Source organism: Amphiura filiformis, chromosome 20 (genome assembly GCF_039555335.1).
Source record: "Amphiura filiformis chromosome 20, Afil_fr2py, whole genome shotgun sequence".
Taxonomy (NCBI): domain Eukaryota; kingdom Metazoa; phylum Echinodermata; class Ophiuroidea; order Amphilepidida; family Amphiuridae; genus Amphiura; species Amphiura filiformis.
Window position 1 is genome coordinate 11759659 of NC_092647.1, and position 23762 is coordinate 11783420.

The 23762-nt window shown below is 37.2% G+C and overlaps 1 protein-coding gene across 1 annotated transcript; it reads left to right on the forward strand.

Moving 5' to 3' along the window:
- The first annotated feature begins 3202 nt into the window (after window positions 1–3202).
- On the forward strand, window positions 3203–23220 carry LOC140142802 (aspartate--tRNA ligase, cytoplasmic-like). The gene is made up of 14 exons (XM_072164806.1): window positions 3203–3354; window positions 7260–7356; window positions 7485–7572; window positions 8317–8409; window positions 8938–9040; window positions 10004–10106; window positions 10828–10962; window positions 13040–13151; window positions 15336–15470; window positions 17223–17314; window positions 17693–17895; window positions 19165–19288; window positions 21234–21345; window positions 22045–23220. The coding sequence occupies exons 1-14, from the start codon at window positions 3335–3337 to the stop codon at window positions 22206–22208; spliced, it is 1581 nt and encodes a 526-aa protein (XP_072020907.1). The 5' UTR covers window positions 3203–3334; the 3' UTR covers window positions 22209–23220.
- The last annotated feature ends 542 nt before the right edge of the window (window positions 23221–23762 follow it).

The window sequence follows — 23762 nt, forward strand, 5'->3', positions numbered from 1 at the left end:
TTTTTAGTAACAACTTACCCCGCATACCGGGTAAGTTGTTACACCATGCGGGGTAAGTTGTTACAATGTTACAAAAATTTTATGGACCTTTTATAGACCTTTAGAAGCATTTAGATCATTTTTATTCTATAATATAAGTTCATTTATATTAAACTATGATGCTCTTATATTATGGTCAGCCGCTGCAACTCGCAAAGAATCACCATATTCCAACACACGTTGGGCAGCAGCTTCCATTACATTAAGAGGTGTTCCCCCTCTCCCTGTCTTCCTTTTCCAGGTTCTTGGCATCATTAACAGTAGAGCAATTGCACCTCTAGGTAAAGCAAATACGCAGGAAACATATGAAATATTTAAACCTGAAAATTGAAACAAAATTTAGTTCAACACATGTAAAATGTAATTGGGGTAGGTTGTTACATGGGGTAGGTTGTTACAGTGTAACAACTATCCCCAAAGGGAGTTTTGCACACATACGCCATTATAACACAACACTGAAGCAGAATTACAGATCATGACTCGGGGATATATTAGTGACCTACACATACTATATTTACCATAACAAGCTAGCATTATGCACCACCTGTCGTTAGAGCTATTATAATATTACAGTTTTGTCAGAAAGTTACTAGGCGAGGACAAAAAAAGTTTTTTTGACTTAACTTTTTAGTAGAACAATGAAGAAAGCTCGCGATTGGCAGTATACCCCAGTGATGTGTAGGCAACATATGGATGTCAGTTAGCCTGCCCTCTCTTATTCCAGCTTGGCACACTGAGAGGTGTAACAACTTCCCCGTGTAACTTCCATCCCCGGTCTCCCCTACCTAAACATCAAATTAACTGGGTTATTAAATATCTAATAAATTGCTCCAAATTGTGTTGTTGTTGTCCCATCTCAATAAAATTCTGCATTACTTCCTTTTGTCGTGGTAGCGCAGCTACCGGTACCCCTCAGACAACTTGAGGTGGTGGAAAAAAACTTATGTGTGTGCCTCCCCCCCCCCCCTTCCCAAATTCCTGGTCAGCCGCCACTTTGACCTACTATAAGCTCTATGATGAATTTGAAATGGGGCTCCTTCAATTAAGTCCTTGCCCCTTTTCTTTTCTTAAAGTTGCTCCCAATTTTGTAATTAAATTGTTGTCGGCACATCCCCCCAACACAATCAATCAATTTATTGACATTCACAAAAACATAGTCAAATCTAAAAATCTACAATTAAGGCCCTTCACAATTGATTCCGAGTTTACTGTTCAAGATTTTAAAATTAGGACGAGGTGCAGTGACTTTTATTATTAATTAGGCTATCTATTATTTTCTTTGTTTAGTATTAGTTATCACAACCAATTATCAATCCGTTTTGACTGGAGTCGGCATTTAATTATTTTACTACTATGCTTACTTTTACACATAGGGTACCTGCAGGTAATATGGGACCATTAAGGACGTTTAACTTATTTGCATAAAAACTAAAGAAGATATGCCCACAAGAGATTGTTATGATGAACAACCTGTCCTTTAAGATTAATAAAACAGGCAATGTTACCTTGTTTTTTTTTTTGTTTTGACGCTATGACGTCAAAATGACGTCATCGTCAAGTGTCCCATATTACCTGCATGTGCAGGTAATATGGGACACTGTGTTATCTCTATGGTGAAAATCAATAAGTTCAGAAAATCACTCTTTTGTTCTAAAAACATTTTTGTTACATGATTTTGAATGTTAAATGCACATTTCTACAAGAAAATTCAATTTTCTAAATAGTTTTGCTTTTCGCATTGACAATGCACACAATTTCCTATGTGTCCCATATTACCTGCACCCATTCAGTTGAAAATCAGAGAAAATAATCATTTATAAAAGGAAAGTGCCACTTGTCAGTGGAATTTTACCTGCTGATAAGCTTAACCCATCACCTAAAGATCATAAAAATGACAAATGCCCCTCAGTACCAGAGTTTTTGGATACACAATCATAAAATGTGACGTCATTGATTTTATATCAGGCCAAAAAAAACGACATAATTTTTGGGCAATTTCACTCTTTTGGCATTAATTTCAAGAGTTTGATACACAGACTCCAAAACTGCATTTCTAGAAGCACAATTGATGTCTCTAAACACTTAACAAATCAACTTAAAGTGTTTACCTTCTCTAAGCTACTTTTTGTTAAAATGAAAACAGGTGTCCCATATTACCTGCTGTCCCATATTACCTGCACCTACCCTAGTACTAAGTAGGCCTATAAGGTGCAGGTGCAGTTATGCTATTTGTTTATTCATCATTATTAGCTATTATTGTTGATATGATTCATGTTAGAAAGTAGCAGTAAAAGTCATTAAAAGCTATTTTAAAGGAGAAAGTGCAAAATATAAATAAAATAATTAGCCTAAATATTTTACATTTTTCGATTTTGGACGCGGGCGGTTTACAGTAAACTAAGAATTATTTGTGAAGAACCTAAACAACTAAGAAATTCAAAACTAAGAATAATGATAGAATAAAGGATAAAGAACAGGATGCGCTATGAATTGGGGGGCCAAATAATGTGTTACATGCTCAAAATCAGAAAAATAGACACGCTTTCACACAGAAGGATTGTAATTCATCCCAGGTTTGTCAGAAACCTACAAATTTTATCATCATAAAGCTGAAAGTGTAAGGAAAACAATTTTGCAACCTGATATACAGGGTGCTACAAATATCATATAGGGTGGAAAAGTTATATTCAGTGGTTAAAAAAAAATACAATTTTTTTGTTTCTCTCTACCATAAAAACCTGTTCTGCTAAAACCTTTTATATGTGCTAATAACATTGTAGGCTTTATAAAAAAAAAAAGCAAACTTGTAATGATGAGTTATGTTGCCTAACTGAGATACAGGGTGTTCAAAAGCCGTAGGCATGAATGATTTTTATGACATAAATCAGTCAGAACTTTTTTCGTCCATGTCCTACACAAAAACCAATGGCAAATCTGAATTACTCATCAAATTTTCTTCAAAAAAATGTCAACATTTACAGAAGTAGGCAGCACACTTGCAACAAATTAACCTAGCTTGGGAGTAAAACTGGTCACATTGTAAACATAATTTCAATGGACCGGTTATTGCAGGGTCTGGTTATTTGGTGGTGTACGCTAATATCTGACGAGCTGTATATAGCAGACGGGGCGCGTCACGGTCACAGTTGTCCTATTGCTCACCCGGTTTTAACGTTGATCAATGTCCCGCACCTTCTGCGCATTTCCTAACGTTGCATCAGGTCAGGTCATTTGCACCAGCGACCATAAATTCCACGGCCACGCATGCACGAGTCAGTGATATTATTTGCCGAAAATGTCTACCCCTGAAGTTCTGTAAGTAACAATTTATTTTATTGACAGGGAATGGAATCACGACGCACACGTGTGTCATAGAGTGTGATGATGTCAGATGTGGCGCCACTGGCGCGTGACTGTAGGTATACATGATTGCAATGCCAATGTGGCAGTGCCAGTGCTCATATTTTTTATTATATATTAATTTGTTAATTTAAGCTTACCCTTACTTATTTTTACTCATTGTACTTTTTGATACTTAGTATAGGTCCAAGTGAATAATATAATAGAGGACCATGCATATAAGCACCATTTATTGACTCGAAACAATTCATGATTTACGATAATTACATGATTTTACATGAACCATGATTTTTCGGTCCTCGACAGCCCTCGAATTAACCCACGGCACCAACGGCATATTGCCGAGGGTGCCCACCCCCACTGCCGTAATGCCCTCAACATATGTCCTTTTACCGACGGGGTGGGGCGTTTATTCAAAGTCAATTTTAGAACGATAATTCCTGTTAAAATCATTAGGTAAACTTATACGTTAACAACTGAATACATGCACAACGACGGACCAATATATTTTTGTAAACATTTTAGGCCTACATGTATAACAAAATGTATATTTTCGTACAATTGTTAATTGTACAACTATCGTTTCTACCCTATGACCTATAAAAGTTACCTGTTAGGCCAAGTAAAATAAAAAACATGTTTCACGTCCGGTTTTTGAAAAAAAGGAGGAAGAGGGGCTTTTATTTTTATTTTTTATCACAAAATTGGTCTAAATGCCCATAATTAGAGCTGTTTTAGCGTATAGGCCTACAATAATGCCTGGAAAAAGGAGGAGGCCTCTTTTTATTTGTTCTGAGAGATAGGCCCCCTCTTACTATCACAAAACCTTACAAAAGTGTTTCTTGTATGTTAGCAAGGCTATAGAAAGCATCTCTACTTCCTAGACATATTTTTTAAAGAGTTATAACTGAATATCAAAAAATAAAAATAAAATTGAAGAAACCTCAAAAAAGGAAGCGGGAGGGGACGTGAAACATGTTTTATTTTTTATTTGGCCTTATCAAAGTGTCCGCAAAAAACTGGTCATCGCAAGTATCTTTCATGCTGAAAAGTAACGATATTCACGCAGGGACATGCACAGGCCGAAAACCTTACCTCGATCGTAAAATCCAGCCCATGCATGTCATTGCGACACGATTGCGATGAATGGTGTTTGCAACCAATCAAAAAACGGGTTACAAATAAATAAGGCACCCATCGGAAATTTTGTACACGTCCATGATGACGTCATGCCACGAGGTAGCCGGAGGCTCAGTGCGGAGGCTTCGCTTTTCTGCTAAAACGAACGATATAAAGTCAGTTTCACACCTGTGATTTATGGAGCATATATCATAAAAGCTCTGAGCACATCCACAGCGCATTTTGACAGATAAAAATGACATTTGCAATTCTGAGCAACGGGATTCCATGAAATTGAAGATTACCGGTATGTAAGTTATTCTACAGGATTGGTAATAATTAACAGCTGGTCTGCTGTATTTGAAGTGCATATTGAAGTTTGTAAGTTTGTGATTTTGTATGTTATGTGCAATAGATATTACAAGAAGCTTAAATTGGCACGCTTTCCTGCAATTTGTCTGTCGCTTGCGAAAGTTATTTGGAGTTCAGGGCACGTCGCACCGAGTGTGACGTGACCTCGCTGGGCATAAGGTAAACTAAAAACGCATGCTAAAATGACAAACTATGAACTAGAAACACTGACTTCTGGTTCACTTCCGGGTTTCCAAGTTACCGGATTTCACCAATTATTGATGCTACATGTATGTATTATCAACCATGTGGGAAACTTGGTAAGCTTACTACACAAGATAGCCTGGAAATATCGGCATTTTTGAAACATCTTGACCCTTTTTTGAAAAAAGTGGTGGGGGCGTTTATTTGAGGGGGGGCGACTATTTGATGAAATATGGTATGGCTCAAAATTTGAACCGCTCGCCATTAGGTTAATTGTCATTGCGTATTTTGAAACGGTTGACGTCTTAAATGATCCCCGATTCCTAGTCAATTATTTTAGCTGTGTCACATGCAGTGTTCGAAATAAGCACTTATCCTCTTGTCCTATTGTCCAAAAATCACTGGGGACAACCTTCCTTCCTTCCTTCCTTATACGTGCTTACCTCAAATGGTTGAGTATCAACGCACAGGCTTTACGTGCACAGTTTACCTATGCACGATCCTGGAACCTAGGATTGATTGCAGATACCAGAACCGGGGATGGTCCCCCTTCTCTTTTGGAATAGCTCTGACACTTAACGTGCACAGGGTTTGACTCTTCCTGTACATACACTGGACCAACGGCTTTACGTGACTTCTGAATCACGGACGAAGCGCATACACTACCTATATCTGCACGTGATAAGCAGTGTATGGGGGCGAGAAGAAATTCTTCAATTAAATTTCTGAACTGAATTGAAGGATTCCTGACCATATAGGAACTTTTTGGGAGGGAAGAGAATTTTCACCTAAGGCAAGCCCAAGGCTCGAACCCTCGTCGATCGATCTCCCGCCGGCAGCGCAACGCCTTAACCACTCGGCCATCTCGCCTCTCATATTGAGATGTACTTATCCTCTGGACAACCATTATATTTTACCTCTTAAATATGACACATTTTGGGGACAACCAAAATGTTTTGAGGACAAGCAGAATTTATGCTTTAGTTGTCCTCCATATTTTCCTTATTTCGGACACTGGTCACGTGCATTACGCTGGTGGGAACCAGCCAAACTTCAGTAAAAAAAACATGATCGCCGATAACGATGTGATGTGGGACTTGCATAGGATTGCACAGTGATTGGCAAAATTTGACCTTTCTAGACAAGTTGACAAAACTTTGTGTACGGTACAACAATGTACGTAATATGATAAAAGATAGTCTTTTACTTAAAAGTAAGTGCATCACTTTTGGTGTTTTGATGTTTTGGGAGACTGAGGGATCCCAAACAACGGGTGACAGAGCCTATTATTGACTGTGTTACAATATTCCTTCAATACTCTGCCGTACGGTCAATAGCCTTAATACATTGGACAGATAGTCAGTTTGTGAATGAGGATAACATATAAGTTCCTTGTACTAGTCAAGTGTGCTGGAGGACAAACAAACTATTATCATCCTCTGTGAATCTTTGGCGCGTCATTCAAACCCATGCTTTGTAAGGAATACTAGTGCCTACTTCACTCTGTGGGTGATATTTCATTTTCACGTGCTCCAATATCGTTGTTGTGCCTCTAGGGCAAGTGACCTGTGTTGTACATGAAACCTGCCTACATTTGTATACTTCACTTGACGGAAATATATGATTTTTTTTTTGTGATGAGAGGGATTTTTCAGGACAACAATCATGACAATGTAGACCCCTAACCATAATCCACAGGGTGTCAATAATGATATATCTGCCCAACCACATCCCACAGCACAACAACAATGACATTGTAGATTCCCATTCCCCAACCCCAACAGGAGGATAACAATCATGACAATGAAAATCCTAACCCCAACCCTCAAGACTACAATCATGACAATGAAGATCCTAACCCCAACCCTCAAGACTACGATCTTGACAATGAAAATCCCCAATCATAAGCCACAGCACAACAATAATGTAGAAGAATGTAGATCCCCAACCCGAAACCCTCAGGACAACAATTATGACAATGTAGACCCCAAACCAACCCTCAGAGCAACAGCCATAACAATGCCCCAACCTGCAGGGCATTATTCAATATTCATGACTGAATGTAGACCCCAACCCCAACCGCCAGGACATATAGACATCTGGTGATTTTGTTTTAAAAATAAGTTGTGTGTGTAATAATGCCATTAATTGATCTATTTATGACATGCTTTCAATGTGTGTTGCAGAGGGCCTGATGGCCAACCCATGTCGAAGAAAGGACTGAAGAAACTACAAAGAGATGCAGAGAAGGCTGCTAAGAAAGCTGAAAGGGCTGCAAAACAGGTACATAATATTGAGTTTATGTAAACCTTTAACATTCAAAATACAGTCATGATTGAAGACAGAATCATCATTATCCTACAAGTTGTGAAAATAATTGTTGTTTTTTTATGTGTGTTTTCTTTGACAAGGCTGCTGAACAGCAAGATGCTGAAGGAGAAGACTATGCAAAGGATAGGTATGGGATCTCAAAACTCATCCAGTCAACAGAGAAGCCTGGTAAGTAAATACAATGTTCACAAAAAGAAAGTCCTCACTACAGTGACCCTTCATAAATTGACTGCTCTGTGGCAGAAGTGGGTAAGTGCTATAGCTGCCCTGTGAACATTTTGCAAATTACACACAATATATTGTACGGTACTCATCTATCTACACATGGCAGTTACATATGGCAGCTATTGCACTTACCCATTTCTGGCACTGAGCAGTCAAAATCTAAACCTGGTCATGATATGACAATTTGATTGAAATGGTCATGTGCAGAATTTGATACCATACTTGCTACCAAAAGCTGTAAATTGACAAAAGATTTATACCAAATGCAGTAAATGAAATTTAGTGCTTTTTCAAAAGTTCCAAATTAGCAGGAGCATCTGGTCAAAATTGGTAGGTGTGGTCAATCTTGCTTGTAAGGCTCTCACCGTCCTTGGCCTACCTGGGTCAAAATTCACAGGTCAAGTACCCGAAAACACAACAATTTGAAAAAGTTAAAGGCCCTAAATAACTTGTTATTCAAGGTTGGAAACCAGAGAAATACTATTCAAAAAGAAATAGCTAATTTTTTTGGTCAAAGTTGGAATCTCCGCCCAAAAATTCAATAGGGTACCCAAGTACAGAACTACCCGTTAGGTAAGAGCCCTACTTGCTTGCTTGCTTGCTGTGAGCCTCTTTTGACTATTCCAAGTGCCTGTCCAAGTGACTATCCCTGTAAGTAACCTGAAATTGAATCTTTTTGATTTTCAGATAGGGTGTTGGTAGCAGTGCAAGATCTCAAGGCTGATATGGCAAACCAGAAAGTTTGGTTGAGAGCTAGACTACATACCAGTAGAAGTAAAGGTAGGATGGGATCAGTATGGTCTTTGTTAAATTCCTTTTAGGGTTCCAAGTATATTACATGTTCAGTGGCGTATCAGGGTCAATTGTCTGAGGGGGCAAAGAGACAAAAGTTCCTGGTGATGGGTATCATTTTGACCCTGTGTTGCTGTTATAATTGTACACAAAGTGAAGAAAAATTGTCAATTGTACACTATTTTAGCCCAAAATTAAGGTTACATTCTGTGTTTACCAGTACAGGGCTATGGGGCCAACTTTCAATTTTACACCATCTTTGCCCAAAATAAAGGTAAAATTATGTGTTTGTATTTTACATGGGGGGGGGGCTAAAATTTTCTTGGGGCAAACCAACTCATTTGTGTGTGTGTGGGGGGGGGGGGGCCCCTTGAGATGCAAACATGCTGAGATGTACATGGTAAACATGGATTCAAATGATCGATGTATTTCAAATGGACTGTTAGTTTTGCAAGAAGAGTTTTTGATCTACATGCTCTGGCATAATTGAATATTTTGTTTTTGTATTTAATACAGGCAAGCAGTGTTTTGTTGTCCTGCGTCAACAGCAATTCAACGTTCAGGGTTTAGTAGCAGTTAATGATATGGTCAGCAAAGCCATGGTCAAATTTACTGCCAAGTAAGTGACATTGTTAAAATATAAATAAGCAGAGTGTTTTATAACTCTCCTTAGAGCAGCGATCCCCAAACTTTTTTACAAGAGAAGTGCATGATCTTGTTTCTTATCTGACTTATTTGTTGCGACCCACAAACTATTATTGTGGTATATCTGCAGATACCCAAGGGTGAAGGATGGGTGAGACTCAATTTTGAGCCCAGCTTTCTATAAACGTACTAGTATAAACTTCATAAATGCAAGTGCATCACACACAATTTCCAATGTTGACTTCTAAAATAAGATGCTATATATTTGGGGAAGCCAAGGTCGGTTGGTTAGATTTTGTTTAATTTCATAGCCAAAACATGTTTTATCGGCCTTATTAGCTTCATAAAAAAGATAAATATGTGATTGGGGATGCTTCTCTTCCTTATCATTTAAAAAAAAGGTTTCAGGAAAATATTTGTAAAGAAATCTTTTTCTGGAATTGTCAAAATTAGCATCATTCTTTTATACAATAAAATTTTTTCCAGATTTTCAAGATTAGAGTTGGTCACATGAGGACAAGCAAACATTGGGCTGGGGTCCACATAGAAGTCCGCTTGCCCAACTTAATATTTGTTACTTGCCCCGATCTTTTCCAAATTTGCTTGCATAAACCTCACAAATCGTCAACTTTTGGTTGTTTTGGGCAGCCGGTCAAGCCTTTCTGCAAACCCTGATAAGGCCTATTGGACAATAATTTTATTTGTAATCATGTCTTTCTGACAACTCTTCAAAAATCATATGGAATGCAGACTTGAAAATCTTTGTCATTTTCAGAATGGAAGTCATAATTTAGTGTTTATTTTTTTATTTTACCACTCGATCCATAGCACTCTACAGAGGAGATAGTGAATTGCTATATCATCACTTGTTGACTCAGATGCCTTATTCCAGTGCCTTATTTTATAGATAAATTTGGTATTGTTTTGTTTCACGCAGTATACCCAAGGAATCGATTGTTGATGTAGAGGGAAAGGTGAGCTCTGTGCCACAGAAGATAGAAAGCTGTACACAGCAAGATGTGGAAATACAAATTGAAAAGGTACTTTCTCAAGCAGGAATGTTTTCATTTGTTCATGGGGCTATTAAAGTTGAAATCCATAGACCCCCTATGGAAGACATGACCTTAGTCTTCCACACATGGAGTGGTAATTTCAAATGAGATTGCCTGAATGGATGAATGACCCTTTTTGAAATTTAGACTCCCTTTTTTGAAGATTAAAGTCATGTCTACCATAGGTGTGTGGATTTCAAATTGAATAGCCCAATCAGGGACAGGGGGAAGTTGTAGAAAAAGTTGAGCCTGAGCCCTGAGGTGTACCATTATTTATTTAATAGCCTGATATAATATACGCCAGGTAAAAGACATTTTATACATTCAACTCATCAGAATATTATTATTATGCTATTTTTTAGCAAACAAAAACCCATGTTTTGGGGATTTTTGTTCAAAAATTAGCATTTTTACCCAAATTTGACCTCAAAGATGGATTCATCAAGTTTTTGCCATTCTAAATATGTACACTTTTATATAGTACTACTTTAAACCAACAATTTAGCAGTGAGGCGTGGCTGGGCGCGCTTTTGGGAATTTACTCAAGTGTAAATTTGGACTAAATTGATGCGTGCAGTAACAAAAACCAAATAATTTTTGCCTCTAAAAGCTGAACAAACTTTATATAATGGATTCTTAAGACACATGATGATAGAAAATTCTGCTAAGCAACTTTCTCACTCTCATTACCATTATTGCTTTATGTCAGATTTTTGTCATCAGCTTAGCAGAGCCTCGCCTACCTCTGCAACTGGATGATGCTGCCCGCCCGCAAACTGAGGAAGAGGGCGCACCCACTGTCAACCAGGACACTAGACTGGACAACCGCATATTGGACCTCAGGGTTGGTATTATTATCTTATCAATTCCAATGACACCTCATGCATATTTACCAGGGTAGGGCTAGGCCTATGTTTACTGGAGGAGCATGACAAATAGCACTACAGCCCTGTTATATTGATTTTTCAAGGTAAAATGCTGATACCTACTTCAATGCATCCAAAAGTCCAGGGGAATTAATTGGTGTCATTAATTGGAGCTGGAATGGATAAAAACAATGATTCTGGTTTTTTTTCTTTATCTGACATTATTGCCAAAACCAATATTTAGAAAATAAAAGTATTGTTTTGAGACCCAGCGGGACAATGAGGTGGAGATCAATTTGGATCTATTTGGAGACAACAGCATGAGCTGAGACAAGGGGACATTGATATTGTTACCAAAACCTAATAAAACAATGAGCATAACCAGAGGGGGCAAGGCAGGAAATCTTTAAAAAAATTCTGACAATTGGGACAAAAAAATGGGTGAAATACATGGCATTATGAGCTTTTTCTGGCATATACAGTACACACTGATTAGGATTTTTTTCTATGGTTTATATTGGAACTTGACTTAGTGCCATGTTGTGGCATTTGCTGAGGAGGACACGCTCAATGTTTTTCAAAACATCACTGTCAAAGCTAGATACAGTCCAGAGGCTTGCGACTCCAAAACCCTCCGCCCTCCTAATTCAGCCTTTGGCCCACCCCACCGTAGGGCAGTGATGCCACAGCCATATGTTCCAAATGTTGTATGGGAATGCTCTGGAGCTATTCGCCGAAAAAGCGACATAATAATCGGATTAACTACCATAGCAATAGATTAATACAATTTTTGAATATATCACCCTGCACTACACGCAGGTTGCACTCATCACCTGTGTCTGTCTACAATCCTAGATTATTGATTGAATACAATACCACTTTTTTCAAAGATACTAATCTTACAGGTGTGAGTGATCAGCCTGATATTAATATTCTATAGAATTACGATCCAGGTCTTTATCCCTGTTCTTTGACATATATGTGTACATCCATATCAAAACGATGCACTTGTCGGCTGCTACATGTGTCTCATTTCACATAATAGCTAGGAATAAATACCAGACTCATATCAAGTGTAGGTCACTTCAAATCATTCCCAAGTCAAATTGTATGAGGAATGCTCTCTGTATTCCTAAACCATGCGACCTGGGATGATTTGAAGTGACCTCCACTTCGAAGATGAGTCTGGTTTTTATTCCTAACTATTATGTGAAATGAGACACATGTAGCAGCCGACAAGTGCATCGTTTTGATATGGATGTACACATATGGTTCAATGCATAGGTACCGCCTGAACGTTGTAGGGCGATATATTCAAAATTGTATTCATCTATTGCTGTGGTAGTTAATCCGATTAATTACGTCACTTCTACGGCAAATGACTCACAAATACTTAAAAATAAGGTATTCGGTAATTGGATTAACTACCATAGTAATAGATGAATAAAATTTTGAATATATCGCCCTGCACTACAAGCAGGTTATACTCATGACCGGTGTCTGTCTACAATCATAGATTAAATACAATGCCGCTCTTTTCAAAGATACTAATCTTACAGGTGCAAGTGATCAATATGATATGGTTCAATGCATAGGTACCGCATGAATGTTGTAGTGCAGGGCGATATAGTCAAAAAATTGTATTCATCTATTGCTATGGTAGTTAATCCGATTATTACATCACTTCTACAGCGAATTGTGCCAACTACTTTCTGACCAGCTCCAGACTGACCCTCATCTTTGCAGTTCAAAATTAAAGCTCTAACGTTGCTAGTCAGGAACAGTCCTTCATTCCATATACAGCCCACACATAAAATGCATTCCCGCCTCATATTCTAGGAATTGCAAAACGAACCAGCTTCAAAAATGAAGTTAACAGCTATTCAGGCGCCAACCCGTCAGCTTTATCATAATGATAACAGCTATTAATGCCTTTTATGTCTTGACATAACAAAAAAATAATGATATCTTTTCATGTGCAATATAACTTTCATTGTCAATATATTTTGCATCATTCATTATAATGATTAATTTGTGTTTTTATTGTTTTGGCAGACCCCAACCAGTCAAGCCATCTTTCGGCTGCAAGGTGGTGTTTGTGAACTATTTAGACAGGCTCTGAAGAAGCGAAACTTTGTGGAAGTTCATACACCCAAAATCATATCAGGTACATAAATTTGTGAAATTTCAAACCTTTGTGTCAGTTATTAGGTACTAGTGTCAGTTATTAAGTAGCTAATAGGAACTTTAGGAATACGAAATTGGCATGCAACATGAATTTACATATTAGATAAAAACATGATTTTAGTTTTGAAACTTAAATTAAGATTATGAAATTTGGAATCAAAATACGGGACTTGCTATTTTTTAGCAATGCTACATTGCATGTGATACCATCAAACTTCATCAGGTAACTGACCAGCTGGACTGGTCATGTCATGTCATGTAAGTCCGGACAGTATTTTGATTAAATTCCAAATTTCATGTTACTACATGTACAACCTGATGACTGAGAACATTTATCAATTTAAATTAAGATTATGAGGCAAATTATTTTTATTATCATTGAATACTAATAATAATAATAATAACGAACATTTATATAGCGCAATATATCTGCGATCCCAGAGCGCTTTACAATACAAAGCAATATAACAAAAAACTAATATCTACACCCTAAAAATACCTTAAATCTACACAACAATATAAAAGCAAAACATGAGTAAAATAGGTGGAACGCGCAATTTACATGCAACACCTATATAATATCTACACCCTAAAAATACTTTAAATCTACACAACAATATAATGCAAAACATGAGTAAAATAGGTGGAATCGAGGCAATTTACATGCAACACCTATAAATATAATACGACACATGATATAAAAGCATCAACAAGAAACTGTCATAAGCAACAAGAACAAAAATAATCACCAGTTAAAGAGTTCTGTTTTGAGTAGGCTCTTGAAAGTGTTCACGGACGGAGCCTGCCGAATGTTAACAGGCAGTTTGTTCCAGAGCGTTGGCGCTGCGGTTACAAATGCTCTGTCGCCGTAAAAGCGCGTGGAGGACATCCGTGGGGTTTTGAGCAAGTTTTGAGAAGAGGAGCGAAGATTTCGCGAGGGGTTGTAAGGTTCAATGAGATTTGCAATATAGTCCGGTGCTAAGCCATGTTGAGCTTTGAAGGTGATAAGCATGAGTTTGTAGATTATCCGAGATCTGATTGGAAGCCAGTGAAGACTGTTGAGGATTGGAGTGATGTGGTCTTTCCGAGAAGCGAGAGAAACTAACCTAGCAGCTGTGTTTTGGACACGTTGAAGATTGTCGATATCAGATTTTGGCAGTCCATATAAAAGGCAATTGCAAGAGTCTAGCCGCGATGTAATGAAGGCATGGACAAGCTGAGCGGTTGTGTCATTGTCAATAAACTGGCGAATCTGACCGATCTTGGGATTGCTGTCATGGCGGCGACAAGTTTTCTTGATTTGACTAGTCATGCACAGATGCTTGAGTCCATCACAGCGCCTAGGTTTCGAACTTCTTCTGAGGGCTCAACAACTGTATCTCCGATAGTTAAGGATGCAGGCGGTGACTTATGCACGAACTTAGATGACATATGGAGGAGCTCCGTTTTGAATCATTCAACATGAGTTTGTTTCTTGTTGCCCAGATTTTCACGTCAGCGATGCACTTTTGGAGTTGCTGGATACTCCTTTCGCGGTCTTCTGGCTTAAATGTCAGATACAACTGAGCGTCGTCGGCGTAAACCATGCAGTTGACATCGTGAGCAGCAATGACATCCTGAATAGGAGCACTAAACATGGAAAAACACAGAGGACCAATAACTGATCCTTGGGCAATGCCCCATGGAAGATCACACGAGTCTGACAGAGCATCATTAACTGCCACGGCCTGAGTGCGTCCAGTGACATATGATGAGAACCAGGATAAAGCAGAGTCTTTGATGCCATAACGATTTGATAAGCGATGATTTGGACACTGAATTGACAATTGGCTTTCATTTATTTATTTATTTTTTTAATCCAGCAGAACTTACATCTTGATAAAAGTGCCAAGCAAAAAGTTCCATTAGCAAGGAAGATTAACCATTTAACCATTTGTATCATTGATGATGAAAAATGTTTTGCAAATACAGTAAAGAAATGAAAGCTTTTGGATCCTGGATGTGACAATGACTTTATGTCAGAAAGCTCAACAACCTTTTCAATCGGATTGCACACCCATTGAGACCTTGTTGAGGATTCCGGGTGTGAAAGCCTCTCTACTTATTTAGCATAATTAGCTGCATTAAATTAATAATTTGATTCTTTATAAATTATCTTAATCAGCTGCCAGTGAAGGTGGAGCCAATGTGTTCACAGTGTCGTACTTCAAGACTAGCGCATACCTAGCACAGTCTCCACAACTCTATAAGCAGATGGCTATTGCTGCTGATTTTGACAGGGTCTTCACAATAGGAGCAGGTAAGCTTATGTACCTTTAGCATTTTTCACCCTGATGTGACAGTGACGTCCATGCTTTAAGGCAGCTTCATGCATGCATCTATGTGGCGTCTATAAGCTTGTATGTGTGTGTATACAGCACTTTGAGTTCCATGCTGTGCCCATTGAAATGTGCAATGATGTCACTGCCACATCAAGGTGAAAAATGGTACATGTATATCTAAATAATTTAAGGCCAGTTAGTGTAGTGTCAATGTACAACACTCAAGAAAAATAAAGGACCAGACACTGACAATCCTGAGTTGCATTCTTTCTTTTCTGAACTTGTGGTGCTGACCAAGTGCAACTTCAGTATTCAGGATGGTGCAGGTGTTCAGTTGCCTAAACATTACTGAGTGAAATGACTCTCATCTGAATTGTAATATTAATGTGGTTTTTAAAAAATGCTAATAAAAAAGTTTTGATCCTGTAGTTTGTTCGAGTATTGTATCATCATTTTCTTATTGCAACTACCCAATGTACTGGAGATTTGCTGGTTGATAACTAAAATTAAAGTGCTGAGAGAATCTGTACTTGCCTCTTTATTGAAGCGAAAATATGTTGATGTATCTCGGTGAAATTAGAATAAATTCAGCCATTGCTGTTGAAATTCATACATGCCCTATGGAAGTCATGACTTTAATCTTCCACACAGGGAGTGTGAATTTCAAATAGGGTTACTGATCGATGAATGGGTGACTACATTTTGAATCGACACTCCCTATGTGTGAGATTAAGGTCATGTCTTCCACAGGGGGTGTATGGATTTCAAATGGAATTGCCCATTGCTTATTGTTGCTGCCTTTTGGTTTTGCCTCACATGTTTAGCATAACCTCAGTAAAATTGTAGGACTGACATATGTTTCGTTTTGGTGAGATGAACAAAAATGTAGTAGCCTCATTCCAGTGGTGCTGTACCATCCATACTGTGCTATGGGTCATAGTGATACACCACATATTTTGCTTCCACTGCTGGAGCAGTTTCACTCAAAATGTGGAATGAGATAACTTTGGAAATTGGCCTCAATGTAATGTATAAAAAGTACCATTCACATCCATTTGAAAAATTGGATCACTTACCTTTAAGGTTAAGTGCACATCAAAGGGTTAGTGCCAGAAATCCCCATTAGCAATTGCTGCCCTTTAGACATTTGACAATTTCTGCATTCTATATTGTTCACTATTTAAAATTCTTATTCAGTTGATGTGTCTTGTCAAGAATACACACAATTTGATTGGTTTTCAGCTGCATAATATCACACGATAGGGAATAGTGATGTATGACAGTGCACATGCCCCCACTTGTTTATCCTGAATGATCGAGCGATAATACGTTAGCGCAATACACGTACCCGAATTAAGAACATGGTTCAGCAGCTTAGATATTTGTGATGGGTTCATTCATTTAAAACAACAGGGATATCCTCACAAAAGTAACTTGATTTTTTTTCTTTTTAAAAGCTGTTTTTATTTATTATACTTAAACTAAATAAGAATTATCGTAGTGTGCTACGGCATCCACTACTCAAATTATTAGCCAGCCCATCAATTATGATACGATATTAGATAGGCAGAAGGCAAAATCAATATCCTATCTTTTATTCTCTAACTATGACACCTGACAGCTATTGCAGATGGCCTTCTTACCCTAACATGTATTTGTTTTTATCATGAGGTTGATTTTACTTCTATAAGAAGGAAGTTTACTTTAATTCTTTTTTACTTTTATTTCAGTATTTCGAGCAGAGGATTCCAACACCCATCGTCATTTATGTGAGTTTGTAGGTCTGGATTTGGAAATGGCCTTCAAGTACCACTATCATGAGGTTAGTTTTACCAGGCTGTAGGCCTAAAAAGTATATGAATAGCACTTTCCCTGATCTGTATTTTGAAGTAGGGTCATGCTAGGATACTGAACTTGTACGTTAGTATAGGGTAAATTCCACATTAACATCAAACATTTAAATGAAAGAAAGTGAAGTATGTATGAACAAGAGAAGAGGCTTAAAGGAGAAACAACGGTGGCCAGTCCAACTTTGGAATGTCTGGTAAATTAAGTTGTAACATTATACCTACCACATAGCAAGAAATCTGAATCTCAGATAATATGTTTGTACACAGGCCAAATAAAAGTGTTTATACCAAGTACTTATCCACATACAAAAATGTGCACTACATAATTGTTGTTGTTGTATTTCCTTCAGGTTCTCGACGTGATAGGTGGAATGTTCACCGACATCTTCAAAGGCCTACGCGACCAATACGCCACAGAGATTGCCACTGTAAACAAGCAGTTTCCAGCTGAACCTTTCAAGTTCTTGGAGCCAGCTCTAAGACTGGAGTTCCCTGAAGCTGTGAAGATGCTGAGGGAGAATGGAGTAGAAATGGGTGATGAAGATGATTTAAGGTATTTTAATGATGTTTTGGAATTTTCATGTTTACAAAACCAAATTTTGAACCCTGGCCTGACAGTTTTGTATGTCCCTGGCACACTAGGTTGGAAAGTTATGAACTTTTTATCTATGCAGTTTTTTATTGTTTCAGTTCCTTATATTTTGCAAATATCTCAATTTCATTATTGCTGACTTTCTTCTGATTAGATCAGATCATGTCATATGTGATGTGATCAAGCAAAATCAGTTGGAACAAAGAATACTTTGGTTGGAAGTCAGAAATATTGATTTTGAGATATAGTCAAACTAGAATACTTTGGTCAAACAAAGGAATTATTTTCTTTTGTTTCCAATTGTTTTGGAAACTCTTTAACTCCTCACTGCATCTTTTGAACTGGTTATCCAAATTCAATGGGGTTTTCTGCAAAATGTAGCTTTGCAAATGCTGTTTACAATCCTATAAGAAACTGAAAATTGAATATGCATGTATGTCCAACTTCAGACTGAATTTGCTTGATTACACCACATATATGACACACAAAAATTTAAATAGATCTCACAACAAATAATGTAGTTCACAAAACAAGTATACTTGATATTTTGTGCCACATCCATGGCACTTCTTTCGAAAGTGGCAAACTTTAATAAAGTGAGCGATTTGTAACCCGGGTTACATGACTTTATGTAGAAGGCAGGCCTTGCCGTTTGAGGCGAGTGATCGCTCTCGCTCACCACCGCTCGCCCAAACTCAATTTCTAGTGAGCGATTTTTCACTCGCCATAGACACTAAATATCGCTGGCTGCGAATAACTAAAATTGAATCCAATTTAATTACATTCCAGTTTCAGCACTTTCAATGTATCGTAACAAATTAGCCTTAATCCCTGAAAACGAAAGAGAGGGCGTCAACAATGCTTTCATATCGGTACGAATGATCTTTCAGACCTAGAGAGTGATTCGACATCTAGAGAGTGATTCAGCCACTCGCCTAACATCATGCTAGCGAGTGATTGACCACTTGCCTTTAAAATCTAGAAGGCCTGAGACGGTAGATTAAAGCAATGTCTGCCTCTGTCATGATAGAAGTGTGGGTCCAATTAAATATGACAAGCATCTTTCCAACGCATTAATTTTGCCTAACCCCGACACAAGCAAATTTTCATGTACCCAGCTGTGTGTACCCATATTTCAAATCTCGCCAGGTGTCCCAGTAAATTGTCCCAAATGCAGTATTTTATTAGGTTTGTAGGAAATTTCATGCTGGTTTTGTTTCTGTTTTTCAGTACACCTGCAGAGAAGTTGCTAGGACGGTTAGTCAAAGCCAAGTATGACACCGATTTCTACATTCTTGACAAATATCCTTTAGCTGTGAGACCATTTTATACTATGCCGGACCCAAGTAATCCTGTAAGTAAAGAAGTTTTAAATAGAATTTGATTGCACAGTCCGAGAATTTTGGTAAAAACTTTTTCAGTGTTGGTTTTTTTTGGAGAAAATTGTCCGAAAAGTGTAGCATTGCTCCGCATTTGTTTCTATTTTTATTACACTTATGCACACTGATAGGGATGTTGTATATTATACACACTGAAACTGAGTTAGAGTCTAACTGAGTAAGAGTCTAGCTTTACAGCCAAGATTAATTTTAAGGGCAATTAAAGTTAATGTTTACATTTTCAAATGTTAATAATCAGTAGTTGTAACACTTTTCTCAATTTTGAAGTCTTAAAAGACTTCAAAATTGAGAAAAGTGTCATCTCAGTCTTATTGTAATTTTAAACTTTTATGCTGCATTTTTACTAATATAGGAAAATGAATGGGAAAGACTTACTTTCCACCTTTTTTTTTTTTATAAAACTGACATAACACGCCATGTTTTGTTATATTTACAGATTCCAATTAAAAGTTGCATGTCATATTTCATTTGATAAAATCTTTTCATTTGGAAAAAATAAGTTCACAATTTTCTTGAATCAGGAATAGTGCTTATAACAGATGATTAAACTCCAGGTTGTTGCACTTTGTTCAAATAATGATTGCAGTGTTATTATATACACAAAGAACATTGTAATGAAACCTTACTGCTATTGATGCTATTGTTGTCAATGAATTTAATATCACTAAATGTAATTATCAATTGCCAATAAAATTTCGAGGCCAAATACAGAACAGTAGTGTAGTGATTATAAGCGTAGTTTGGTGATGGATTTAGTCATTCCAAAGTTGAATGTTCTGTCCTCAGCTCAAATTAAAACATTCTTTTTTAGAACCTGTGACTTGTAATGTTATTGAACTATTGTACAATGTTCTTTAGTTTAAATCATTTTGTATCTTGAGTTTCTTACAATCATTAATTGTGATGCGATCAACCCAAATCAGTCGGAACTCGGAAATATTGATTTTGAGATATAGCCAAACAAAGACCGGTTTTCCTTTTGTTTTCTCTTGTTTCGGAAACACTTAAATTGCTCATATCTTTGGAACTGGTTGTTCAATTTCATTGGGGTTTTCTGCATAATCCAGCTTTTTTGTAAATGCTTTTTACTATCCTATAGGAAACTGAAAATTCATTATGGCCGAGTTCCGACTGATTTTGCTTGATCGCATCACAATTAGTATGTACATTACATGAATTGTCATTTTATCAAAACAACTGAAAGTTTAATGTATGAATATAATGGCATGTACATAGGGTTCATGGACTTGGCAGTTTGTCTGCTTTATTAATTTTTGTTAGAGTGCCTAGAAAAAAAGTCCCACTGGCAGAGCTGCCAAATTTGTTTTCCAGTATTTGGTACTGATTGTATTAAGATAAATAAAGGATTATGCAGTATCCGATGCAGTAACAAGTCCAAAGGGGGTAGGGGTTTCCATGTGCTGTCGGCAAAGACCCAAAACCCGAAACTTTACTAGTGACCGCATCATGAGGCAAAAAAGCTTTTGTGTTGCCCTCAAGTGGGAAAAATGGGAAAGATAGGTTGGTCTGTTGATTTTTTTCTTTCTTTTTATTTTTTAATCTTCAGTTTTTACAAATCACCTCAAATATTAATTAATGCTTCTTCCATTAGGGACTTTTGTCAATTTTGACTACTGGATACTTGGCAGGTAATCAATTTAAGACTAATCTTTCAATAAAGTAATTATTGTAAGTGAAAAGCATTGATTTTTTTTTGTTAACAAATCTGTAAAATTGTCATTCAAAAAAAAGAAAAAAAAAACTTGTGACCCTTATTTTTCAGGATTTAGGATGGGTTGCTGAGGGCAGCCCAATTTTTTTTTGCTTTGTACAGCAACATATTATATAAGTTCTCTCTACTGATTTTCTTGTGCTATCTTTTCCTTCCATTGTTCCTAGCTTGCATCCAATTCCTATGATATGTTTATGAGGGGTGAGGAGATTCTTTCAGGAGCTCAGCGAATTCATGATCCGACTTTCCTAACAGAGAGAGCCAAGCACCATGAGATAGGTAAGCGGGTTGGAGGGGCTGTATCTTAATCATTTTTGACACTCAAGTTTGGTAGTAACAAATATGCAAATATGCTGGTCATGTATGGAATCGTGTACACCAACCTAATCCTGCAGAACATATAAACACACTTATGTTCAAGGGTGTAAGCACTGCGTCATGGGGCAGGAAAAACCTCCTCTATGTGTCATTGGCCCCTGGATATGTTTAAAGCGAAACCACATATGTAACCACTTGGCAGTTTCAATTTAAACATGTTCAAGGGCCACAGTACATGGGAGGTTTTTCCTGTCTAAGGATGACTGACATCACTACCAAACTCAAGATGAAATGAAGCATAGCAGCTAGTATTTCTCCCTGTTTTTCCCCTTAATTACCATTAATTGTTGTGAAGGGTATTTGGGTAAACAATTTTATTTAACCTTTAAAGGAGGCAAATCCATTGTGAAACAAACGTTTGCTCTCACTGTCATCACGGAATTGCTCTAGATGATACGGTGAAACTTCAGGTTAGAGTAAGGATAAATATAAGTTAGATTCAGGTTTAATGTTACCAGTACAATCCAAAAAAGATGGATAATTTGTAAAAATATATGTATTACATGCATGTATTCTACAATTACCTTTAAGTTTATAATAGTGTATTAAGACTCTTTTTTCGTCGTATTTCAATTGTTTTTGTTTTTGTTTTTTCCTCAGATATATCACATATCAAATCCTACATCGATTCATTCAGGTATGGCTGTCCTCCGCATGCTGGTGGTGGTATAGGTATGGAGAGAGTCACTATGTTATATCTAGGCCTGGATAACATCAGGAAAACATCTCTCTTCCCACGTGACCCAAAACGACTTACACCATAAAATGGCGGACAAGAAATTAGGATTTGGGCAATATTATTTTCAAAAACTACTTGTGGGCACAATTTTATTTTAATATGTTATTAATCTATATCCAGTGACACCTCATTAACTTCCCTGGACCTTTGGATGTATTGAAATAGGTATTAGCATTTTACTTTGAAAAATCAATATAACAGGGCTGTTGGTAGTGTTCATGCCCCTCCAGTAATATAGGCCTAATCCTACCCAGGAAAATATGCATGAGGTGTCATTGCAGTTGGAACAGATAATAACAAGGTGAAATATTTATATTGGATGCAAAAAAAGAGGTAAAAATACTGACAGGCATGTGTTAATCCTTTTGGTTAATTACATGGTATCATCACTTGAATCACCAATCATAATATAGCTTATATTTTTCCTTCAGCCCAATACTATTCTTACCATATCTCTAATTGGCTGAATTCTTGATTAAGCCTTCTTTGTAACCAATCAAAATAGTTCTTAGAGGCTGATAATTCAGACTGTTGTGTCAATTGGTTAAGTACAAGGATAACACAGTTCATTCCATCTTTCATGAGAGCAAATCAAACACAAACTTCAGTGTTTTTATGTGCACATATACGCACCTCTGAACAATTACACTGTAAATATTCGCTTAATGGTGTACATGGCTCCCTTGTCATAAGTTAATTTATAGAGAGCTCCCTCAGGTGAAAATCCCAACAAGAATAAGGGTCCATGCCCTTATGCTGGTGGGATTTTTACAGGAGGGCACTTTCAGTTTGTGCCAAAAAATACCAGTTGTGTCAAGGAAGCCCATATATACCATTAGGCAAATCTTTATGGTATATGCAACTCAAGAAATAAACTAAAATTAACTTGAAGTTGCTTATTATAGGAGGACAAAAGGGACCATGTATTGTGATCTTTTAGTTCAGTTCTTGCCCTGTGTGGCTTAATAAATAATGATAGAAATAGAGAGGTGAGCTTTTAATTGGCATGCTAAGAAAATACCGGACTTTCTGAGATAATTAAAGGAGTATTTCGTGATCCTAGCATCCTCTTTTTGTGACATTTTCCAGTAGATATCCACGAAAAAAGTGTATTCCCAAAATTTCAGTTGATTCTGATTTTGCGTTTGCGAGTTATGCACGATTATGTGTATTACACTGCTCCATAGACGATGTGTTGTAATTCCGTTCTGGTATATCAGAACGAAATTAAAATTTCACGATATCTTTGCTAAACGAATTTATCTGCAAGAAAATTTGTGTACATAAACACTATGTAGCCAGAGGTTTCCAGTCATATAAAAATCTCAACTTTTTTTGAGAAAAGTGGGGGATGATGCTGTGAATCACAAAATGCCCTTTTAAACAGTGCCCTCCCCTAATAAGAACCCCACAAAATATTGGAAGTGTCTAAGCCCCCCTTTTTTTTTTTTTTTTTTTGTGTCTGAATTCAAATTTTCTAAATAAATTAAATAAATGTTAAATTGGGGTCTAATATGGCTGGTGTAATTCTTTATTATTTGCATTGGGTGGTTGCAAATATCAAATATAATATTTAGGT